The following is a 9,831-nucleotide window of genomic DNA, read 5'->3' as shown; positions in this document are numbered from 1 at the left end:
ACCAGGCTGCTTTGGCTGTGTTTCTGTGTAAAACCAGGCTGTTTTGGCTGTTTTGGCTGTTTTGCTGCTGCTCCTGTGGCAGTGCTTGCAGGTCCCCAGTGCCCCCAGCCTGGCAGCTGTGTGGGGATGCTGGGCACAGGATGGGCACAACCCCTGGCAGAGCGGCATGAGGGATGGGCACCAGCAGGTCTCTAGGGGACAGGGGGCCTTGGCAAAGCGGGCAGCAGAGGCTGGGTGCCCCTGTGCCATGGGTTGTGTCCATCCAGTGCACCCTGACCCCTCCTGCATCACTGCAGCATCACTGCAGCATCACTGCAGCATCACTCACCAGCCCGGGCTGCACAGGGGCACCCTGACCCCTCCTGCATCACTGCAGCATCACTGCAGCATCACTGCAGCATCACTCACCAGCCCGGGCTGCACAGGGGCACCCTGACCCCTCCTGCCATCCCTGCAGCATCCCTGCAGCATCACTGCAGCATCACTCACCAGCCCGGGCTGCACAGGGGCACCCTGACCCCTCCTGCCATCCCTGCAGCATCCCTGCAGCATCACTGCAGCATCACTGCAGCATCACTCACCAGCCCGGGCTGCACGCTGGCCAGGGCCCTGTGGAGCCAGGCCAGGCTGCGGTTCCTGCCCTGGCACGGGCGCAGCCCCACGGCTCCCAGCACGCCCGCGGGTGCCAGGCACAGCTCCCCGTGCTGGATCAGCCTCAGCCAGGTGTAGTTGAACTTCTGGTTCTGTGGGCAGAGAGCAGGAGGAGACACGGCCCCGTCAGGCTCCACGGCAGGGCTGGGCACCGCGCTCTGGGCACCTGTGCCAGGCTGCCCACCCTCCCAGCCAGGAATTCCCAATTCCAGATATCCCACCCATCCCTGCCCCTGGCAGTGGGAGCCACTGCCTGTGCCCTGGCACTCTGGGTCCTTCCCTGGCCCTCTCAGAGCACTGGAAGGGCTGTGAGGCACAGCTGGATGGACGGCCAGCAGCTGCACACAGATCACAGGCTGCTGTTTAAATCTGTCTCAGTTTTCATGTGCAAACTCACAGCTTTATCCAGCTTTCCCAGCCAGCTCAATTCGCTGTTTCTGGCGCTGTTGCTTGGCTACAGGCTGCTCCTACCCCTTGCTGCTCCCAGGCATGGCCTGGCCATGGGGCAGGGGCTGTGTCAGCCCCCAGGAGGGGACAGGTCACCGGGGAGGCTCATGGTGCCCGGTGCCGCAGGCAGGGTGGCACACCCAGAGTGCCCGGTGCCACAGGCAGGGTGGCACACCCAGAGTGCCCAGTGCCACAGGCAGGGTGGCACACCCGGGGTGCCCCTGCAGGCAGGGTGGCACACCCAGAGTGCCCGGTGCCGCAGGCAGGGTGGCACACCCGGGGCCCCTGCAGGCAGGGTGGCACACCCGCGGTGCCCGGTGCCACAGGCAGGGTGGCACACCCAGAGTGCCCGGTGCCACAGGCAGGGTGGCACACCCGGGGCCCCTGCAGGCAGGGTGGCACACCCGCGGTGCCCGGTGCCACAGGCAGGGTGGCACACCCAGAGTGCCCGGTGCCACAGGCAGGGTGCCGCAGGCAGGGTGGCACACCCAGAGTGCCCGGTGCCGCAGGCAGGGTGGCACACCCGGGGCCCCTGCAGGCAGGGTGGCACACCCGCGGTGCCCGGTGCCACAGGCAGGGTGGCACACCCAGAGTGCCCGGTGCCACAGGCAGGGTAGCACACCCGGGGCCCCTGCAGGCAGGGTGGCACACCCAGAGTGCCCGGTGCCGCAGGCAGGGTGGCACACCCGGGGCCCCTGCAGGCTGTCCTTACCGTGCTGTTAGCATCACACTCCTCAAAAGCCAGGCTGGTGCCTTGCACAGCGATGCACCCCGCCAGGGCCGCGTTAACGAGCTGGAAACGGGAACAAAAGGCAGATTTAGACAGAAATTCCCAGGATGGGGGAGAGGATGTTGCACTGCACTGAAACGGAACCTGCTGGGCTCTCAGATTAACACTGTCCACACACCGAAGGAGGCAGAACAGAGTGTTCCCGGCAGGCTGGACGGGATTTGGAGCACCGCGGTCGAGTGAAAGGTGTCCCAGCCCACGGCAGGGATGGATTAAACTGAGCTTCAAGGTCCCTTTCCACCCAGACCATTCTGGCATTCTGCGGTGGAGGAGGAGGGGAGCCTGACCGGGTGTCTCTCACCGGGCGCCGAGCGAGAGGCTTGTGCGAGCAGCACTGAACCCACAAGGGCTTTAAAGCGCTCTCTGCCCCCTGCCCTCGGCAGGGTCCGAGCCCGGAGCGGGGCCGGTCCCTTCTCGGGCCCGCAGCGCCGGCAACGCGAGCGGCTGCTGCGCTCTGCTGGCGGCGGAGCCGTGCTACAGACCGTGCTCCTATAGAGCCTGCATCTACAGACCCCTTTCTTATAGACCCTGCTCCTATAGAAACTGCTCCTACAGACCCTGACCCTATAGACCCTGACACTACAGACCGTGCTCCTATAGAGCCTGCATCTACAGACCCCGTTCTTATAGACCCTGCTCCTATAGACCCTGACACCACAGACCCTGACACTACAGACCCTGCTCCTATAGACCCTGACACTACAGACCCTGACACTACAGACCCTGCTCCTATAGACCCTGACACTACAGACCCTGACACTACAGACCCTGACCCTATAGACCCTGCTCCTACAGACCCTGTTCCTACAGACCCTGTTCCTACAGACACCCTGACACTACAGACCCTGACCCTATAGACCCTGCTCCTACAGACCCTGTTCCTACAGACCCTGTTCCTACAGACACCCTGACACTACAGACCCTGCTCCTACAGACCCTGCTCCTACAGACCCTGTTCCTACAGACCCTGCTCCTACAGACCCTGCTCCTACAGACCCTGACACTACAGACCCTGCTCCTACAGACACCCTGACACTACAGACCCTGACCCTACAGACCCTGCTCCTACAGGCCCTGCTCCTACAGACCTCCACCCTCCAGACCCCGACCCTCCAGACCCCGCACCGCACTGCAGCCCCCGAGTGGGGGCCGGGGGTGAGGCCGGCTGTGCTCCCCCTCGCCCATCCAAACACCCAACCAGCCCTCTAGAGGGACGTTATCCCTTCTGTTTGTGACCTGTTTCTCTATAAAAATACTCAGGAATGCAGGCCTCTGTGCTGTATCAAACACCCCAAAAGGTGCCAAAGGCAGGTGGGCACTGCCCAGGGCACGGCCAGCCCCTGGGGGTTACCTACCTGCCCACTGGCCTTGACCAGGGGAGCCTCCAGGTCGGGGTACACGTTGTGCAGGTACCAGCGGAAGGTTTTGCAGCGCAGCCTCTGCCGCAGCTGGATCTGCTGGCTCAGGTCGCCCACGTCCACGCTGTGCAGCAGGTGGTAGGCATGGCCGTAGAACAGCTCCTTGTACTCGTCCAGCCACACCTCGGCCACCCGCGCCAGGTTCCTCTCCACCGTCCTCACCCGGTCTTTGGGGAAGGAGTAGGGATTGTCATTCCTGAAAATGTGCCCGACCCTGGAGCACGGCACTATCTCGATCTCCCCTCCGCACATCCACACCTGCGGGACAGAGACCACTGACAGACACCAGCTGAGGGGGGCACTGCCTCAGAGAGGCAGCTCAGGTGCCCAGGGAGATGGAGCAGTCCCTGGGGAGCCCCTGCATCACCCACCCAGGCTGGCAGGGGTGCAGCTGTGTGACAGTCACCCACCTTGAATGAAATCTCCATGTTTTCCCCTCCCCAGACATCCAGTCCTGGGTCGTACATTCCCAGCTCAGAGAAATACTTCTTGTCGATGGAGAACAGGCCACCTGCCATCACGGGGCACCTGGGGACACAGAGGCCACACGGTGTGACAGAAAGGGTGTTTGGGTGGCTTTACCTGGCCTGAAAGCTGTGATGGGGCAGGGAAGGGCAGGAGAAGCAGTGACAGAAAGGCAGTGAGGAAAGAAAGGCACTGCCAAGAAAGGCAGTGAAATGTTCTCCTGGCTGGCACACCAGCAGTGCCACGTGTGGGGAGAAAGGCTTCCTGGGCTCTGCCCATGCCTGATGGGGGGATTGCCTCTGCCTCACCTGTCCTGGAAAGCACAGGAACAATACCTGGCCACAAAATAACATCATTTGGCCTCAAAGGAGCCTCTACTGCTAAATTATTACCAAAGGAACAGGCTGGTTTGCACAGCTCTCGCATCTCTTTTATTTACCTTATTATATCAGTTTCCTTGATCTTATTTTTCTCAATGACCTCCTGTGGAATCTGCCTCCATCCGAAATTCATTGGCCAAGTAAAAATCCCCCGCTGGTAGTTGTCCACGGTCATGTAACTAAAGAGAGGAAAGATCGGGCTGACTAATTCTGAGTCACACTCCTGATTGAAAGGTCACCCCTAATGGGAGAAGATGAATATCTGTGGGTAATTAAACCAGGATTTTAACAAAATTCATCAGGAATCCTCTTCATGTACTTAAAGTTGTGAGAAAGGAGAAAGGTGTGTGATAAACAGTGGCCACATCCCCAGCTAATGTTTGTGAGAATTCAGTACATCTGAATGTCCAGAGCTGCTGGGACCCCTGCCAGGGGGCTCAGAGACCCTGGCACACAGCCCAGAACACCTGTGGGCTTGGTTATGACCCGTGGAGCAAATTACCAGCTTTGTATGAAGGCCTGAAAGCCACAACAGTTTAAGTAGTGTAATAATAAAATTATCACTAGGTGAAAAAGTAGCTTTTGGGTTTTTTTAGAATGGGGGTTTTGGGGACAAGATGGAGCGACTTGGGCATGTCCAGCCTTTCTTCCTAGTCTTCTCTACCTCCATCTCCTGCTGTGATGGTGGCACTTTGGGATTGGTTCGGAGTAGAAGCTCGCTGTCTCACACAGGTGATGGGCATTGGGCAGTAATTGTAAATATTGCACAGGTAGTTTTTAGTATAAAAAGATAAAACCACCCTGGGGCAGGCAGAGTGCCTCTGTCTGTGCTGCTGAGCAGAGCTGGGCTGGGCACGAGAACAATTTTTTTAGATAAGATATAATAAACAACTCTGAGAAAAAAAAAAAGAAACTGAGAAACTCTAATTCATTCTTTGAACGTGCAGGCCGAAACAGACTTTTCACGCGTCTCGGGGCTGCAAAAAACCGCAGAGCATCCCAGGATGTCAATGCCACAGCAACGCTGCGTGTGCCCCGCGGAAGGCTCTGCGGGCTGTGAGGCCTCTGGAGCCGCAGATGCCCGGCCTGCAATGGGTGCTGTGGGTGCCAGGCTGTGCCTGGACGGGATCCCTGCAGGGAGGGCTGTCCCACCTCATGTCCCTGTCGCTGATGACCTCGATGACGGGGCAGGCCACCTTGGTGCGGCGCAGGCGGACGCGCTCCAGCAGCGGCTCCAGCCAGCCCACGTTGCACTCCACGTGCGAGTCCAGGAAGGTGAGCACAGCGCCTGGGGCACAGCAGGGCAGGCTCAGCCCTGGCACCCCAGCCCTGCCCTGCTGCGCAGCCCCTGCGGGCTCGGGGTGCTGCTGCTTGCCACGGCCCTGCTCTGTAGCCACGTGTTTTCTGAGAAACCCTTTCCTTAGGGTTTTCCCCCTGAGAAGCTGGGAGGCCTCAGGAACAAAATGCAAGCAATGGTTATCTGCTGCTGTGGGATGCAACAGGTGCATCTGGGATTGGTCTCATGGGGTTGTTTCCAATTAATGGCCAATCACAGCCAGCTGGCTCGGACTCTCTGTCCCAGACACAAACCTTTGTTATCATTCCTTTTCTATTCTAAGCCAGCCTTCTGATGAAATCCTTTCTTCTATTCTTTTAGTATAGTTTTAATACAATATATATAATAAAATAATAAATCAAGCTCTCTGAAACATGGAGTCAGATCCTCCTCTCTTCCCTCATCCTCAGACCCCTGTGAACACCGTCACACTCCCTGGCTCCCCAGACCTGCCCAGCCACAGCCAAGAGCATTTTTCCCTGCTTGGCAGGGCAGCTCCTGACAGAAATGGCCATTTTAGTGCTGACACAGCCTGGCAGGACAGGTGGTGGAGCTGGGGCTGGAGATGGTGGCAAAAGGACACCCCTGGTGCACTGGGAGGGACAAAGGCCATACTGGAGGGGGGGCCCAGCACCTCTGGGGTCCCCTAAAGCGTGTTAGCCCAGAAATTTTTTTGGGTTTGATCGCTCCAATTGGGTTTTCTTGTTTTCCCTCTAATCCCAGTTTCCCCTCAGCATCTCGCAAAGCCTTGTTATGGCAGAGAAGAGCTCTGGTGATTTCTCCGAGCCCCCACGCTAAGCATTAAGCCGTAAACTAGGAATATAAGACTCTTGTCTGAATTAAAGTCTTTTCCCTGGCATTGTTGGGCATGGGGCTGCCTTTGGGGGGGCTGGAGGAGGAGCAGAGCCCCCCACCCCTGGCTGGGAGCTCTGGCAGCCCTGGAGCTGCCCCATCCACCCCGGATCCCCCCATACACACACTGCCGCCATCCCGCCCCGCGTTGCTCCCATGCAAATCCTGCAGGTCCCAGGGCTGCAGTCAGAAGTGCCCGTCCCAGCACAGCCTGGCTCGTGTCCCCAGGCCTGGCCCGCCCCCGGCTCCTGCCCTACCTGTGGCGATCTCAGCTCCGGCCAGCCTGGCCCGGATCAGGCCGTGCCTCTCGCGGAGGTGCAGCACCTTCACCTTGGGGAAGCGCGACATGTACGCGTCCAGCTGCTCCTTCAGGTACTCTGCACAGGGGACACGACCCTGAGCCCTCTGACACGGGGAACAGCTGCAAGCAGAGCTTCCCGGGCATGCCAGGGGCTCAGCTCTGGGCTGTGAACACCTGGGCATGGCTCCTGTGCCCGTGGTGAGAGCCCTGAGCCATCTGAGACAGCGCTCTCCTGGAGAACCAGCAGCAGGCAAATGGCACCCCTTCTCTGTCACAGACATCTTTCACGAAAAATCTTTTCTTTACTATTTTTCTTCTTGAGAAGCTGAGAGACCTCAGGAACAAAATGTGAACAATGATTATTTGCTGCTGTGGGATGCAACAGGTGCATCTGCGATTGGTCTCACGTGGTTGTTTCTAATTAATGGCCAATCACAGTCAGCTGGCTCGGGCTCTGTCCAAGACACAAGCTTTTGTTATCATTCTTTCTTTTTCTATTCTTAGCTAGCCTTCTGATGAAACTTTTTCTTCTATTCTTTTAGTATAGTTTAAATGTAATATATATCATAAAATAATAAATCAAGCCTTCTGAAACATGGAGTCAGATCCTCGTCTCTTCCCTCATCCTCAGACCCCTGTGAACACCAGCACACTCCTCGACTTTGGAGGGCTGAGCCAGCAGAGAGTGCAGGGAATCACTGCAGGGGCTGGGTAGCAGCTGAGATGGTGATGGAGGGCCCTGTGCAGCACAGATCCCGGCTCAGCACTGCTCCCACTGCAGCTCCTGCCCTCTGGGGTGTCCCCCCTGCACTGGGAGCACGGGCACCTGCCTGGGAGCTGCACACTCAGGGCTGGGAGCATCTGATTGCACGAGCCCTTGAGCCAGGACACTCCAAAGATGAATGGGCCGGGCAGGACGCAGCTCCCTGGTGCTCCTGGAGCCTCTGGCAGCCTCCTCCTTCCTCCCCCAGAGCCAGCCCCAGCACCCCTTGCCCTGCGATCACCCTCAGCCCCAGCGCAGGCCAGGGACGCACTTCAACACAGCGGAAGGACAAAATGTGATTTCTCTCCTACTCGGAGTTGAATCACAGAGAACAAATTGCGTTTTCCCCCAGGTTATATCAGTTCCACAGAGGCAGCAGCAGCAGCGGGCTCCCTACCCTTGGAGCTGCAGTCGTCCACCAGGATGATCTCCTCGAGGAGGCGCGGGGGCGAGCGGCTGAGCACGCTGTGCACCGAGCGCAGCAGCGCCGACCACACCTCGTCCACAAAGCACATGATGACGCTGGTGCTGGGCAGGTCATCGTGCACCTGCTGCTCAGAGCACCTGCAACGGCAACGCGGCCCACAGGTCACCGCCCGGCCTGGTGTTCCTGGGAAAATGCGTGGGGAAAGGGAAAATGCCCAAGGCGACACAGGGAGGGAAAGCCCTGCAGGGCTGGGAGGGGAACAGAGGGTGAGGAGGGACCCCACACACAGCCCCAGGGCCCCCCTGCACGGGCAGCCCCATGGGACGGGATGGACTCACTTGGTTCAGACACTGAAGGAAATTCAGAGGCATGTCAGGGCTTTGCAGTTAATCACAAGTGCTCTGGCTAAGTGAAATTCACCCCAGAATTACTCTGTGTCACAATCCTTGAGATGTGTTTGTCTGTCTGTCTGTCTGTCTGTCTCAGGGAGGTCAGTGGGCAGAAAACCCCACAAAGTCCATTTTGGATCCAGCCCTGCCTCACCTTGCTGGGCAGTGGTGAGCAGAACTGGGTCACGCCCCCTTTGTCCTCCACCACGGAATCCTGGAATGGTTTGGGGTGGAAGGGAACCCAAAGCCCATCTCTTCCCAAGGGCTCCCATGGCAGGGACGCCTTCCACTAAACCAGGCTGCTCAGAACCCCATCCAGCCTGGCCTCAAACTTCCAGGGACGGGGCAGCCACAGCTTGTCAGGGCACCCTGTGCCAGGGCAGAATTCCCTCCCAGTATCCCATCCATCCCTGCCCCTGGGGGTGGGAAACCACTGCTCCTTGTCCTGGCACTCCAGACCCTTACCCAAAGTACCTATGATCTCTCTTGGAGCCCTCATGCACTGAAGGGGCTCTAAGGTCTCCCTGGAGCCTTCTCTTCCCTTTCTCTCTCAGCCGCAGGACTCCTGATCCAGGCTCTGCACGGGATGCTCCCCACGAGCCTCCTGCCCCCCACACTCCTCCTCAGGGCTCTCTCCCTCACCACACTCCTCCTCAGGGCCTCTCCCCACAGCAGCTGCAGGGACACAGCGCCCATGAGCACAGCACCTCCAAAAGCAGCGAGCACTGAGCACAGGCAGGCACGGATTGGCCAGATTTCAGTGCCCAGTGCAGTACTCCAGGCAGAACCACAACAGGAACTGGAGTTTAAATTGGGACAGACTGGAATACACCAAAAATTAACTGTTGGCTGCCACCAGCCCCTGCCCTGAGCTGGCCCTTACAACCTGGTTGTGCCAGTGGGCTGGGGCAGAGCCTGCACAGGCTCCTGCCAGAACCAGGGTGCCCAGGGCAGACCCGTGCCCCGAGGCAGCAGCTCACAGCCCTGTTTGCCCAGGTGTTCCCGTGACAGCAGCTCACATCCCTGTTTGGCCAAGGAGTTCCCCGGGACAGCAGCCTGTTCTGGGCAGCTGGGCTCAGTGGGTTACAACCTGCCAACTTTACCCAGTTTCGTGTTTAACAGCAGGCTGCTCTGAGCTGGACGGGCAAAAGGCATCTGACAGGTGGCACGGCTGAGGTGGAGGGCTCTCTGTGCCCACAGCAGCCCTGCCCAGAGCCACGGAGCCAGGCCCAGGGTGCAGCCCGGGGCTCTGTGCTAGGGGGGCAGATCTTACCCGGCAGGCCTGGTGTCGGCAATGGCTCGATCCACAGGGATCAGGTCGCTGAGGTAGGCATTGAAGTTTCCTTCTTTCCACCTACTTTTTGCTTCTTCTTGTTTGTCATCAGGCACAGCAACAGGGTGTCCAAACTGGCCGGGAGCTCGGGGGTCTCTCGGGGCGAGTGTTATATCCATGGACAGGACTCTGTGCATCCCTGGGATGCTCCCTGCTTGTTCCTGCCCATCCTGGGCAGCGCCAGCTGCTCCAGGAGCTGCTCCCTGCTGTTCCTGCCCATCCTGGACAGTGCCATTTGTTCCAGGAGCTGCTTCCCTCCGGTCCTGCCCATCCCGGCCA

General features: G+C 59.0%; 1 protein-coding gene across 1 annotated transcript; it reads right to left on the bottom strand.

Moving 5' to 3' along the window:
* Positions 1-504: 504 nt before the first annotated feature.
* GALNT5 (polypeptide N-acetylgalactosaminyltransferase 5) lies at positions 505-9,806 on the bottom strand. The gene is made up of 9 exons (XM_059476193.1): positions 9,493-9,806; positions 7,801-7,967; positions 6,597-6,716; positions 5,304-5,439; positions 4,211-4,330; positions 3,717-3,834; positions 3,244-3,564; positions 1,811-1,891; positions 505-743 (listed from the first exon to the last, which is right to left on the bottom strand). The coding sequence occupies exons 1-9, from the start codon at positions 9,687-9,689 to the stop codon at positions 552-554; spliced, it is 1,452 nt and encodes a 483-aa protein (XP_059332176.1). The 5' UTR covers positions 9,690-9,806; the 3' UTR covers positions 505-551.
* Positions 9,807-9,831: the final 25 nt, after the last annotated feature.

The sequence above is a fragment of the Ammospiza nelsoni genome, chromosome 7 (assembly GCF_027579445.1).
Source record: "Ammospiza nelsoni isolate bAmmNel1 chromosome 7, bAmmNel1.pri, whole genome shotgun sequence".
Classification (NCBI taxonomy): domain Eukaryota; kingdom Metazoa; phylum Chordata; class Aves; order Passeriformes; family Passerellidae; genus Ammospiza; species Ammospiza nelsoni.
The sequence above is the reverse complement of the archived record's forward strand: the minus strand, read 5'-3'. Positions and strand labels throughout refer to the sequence as shown.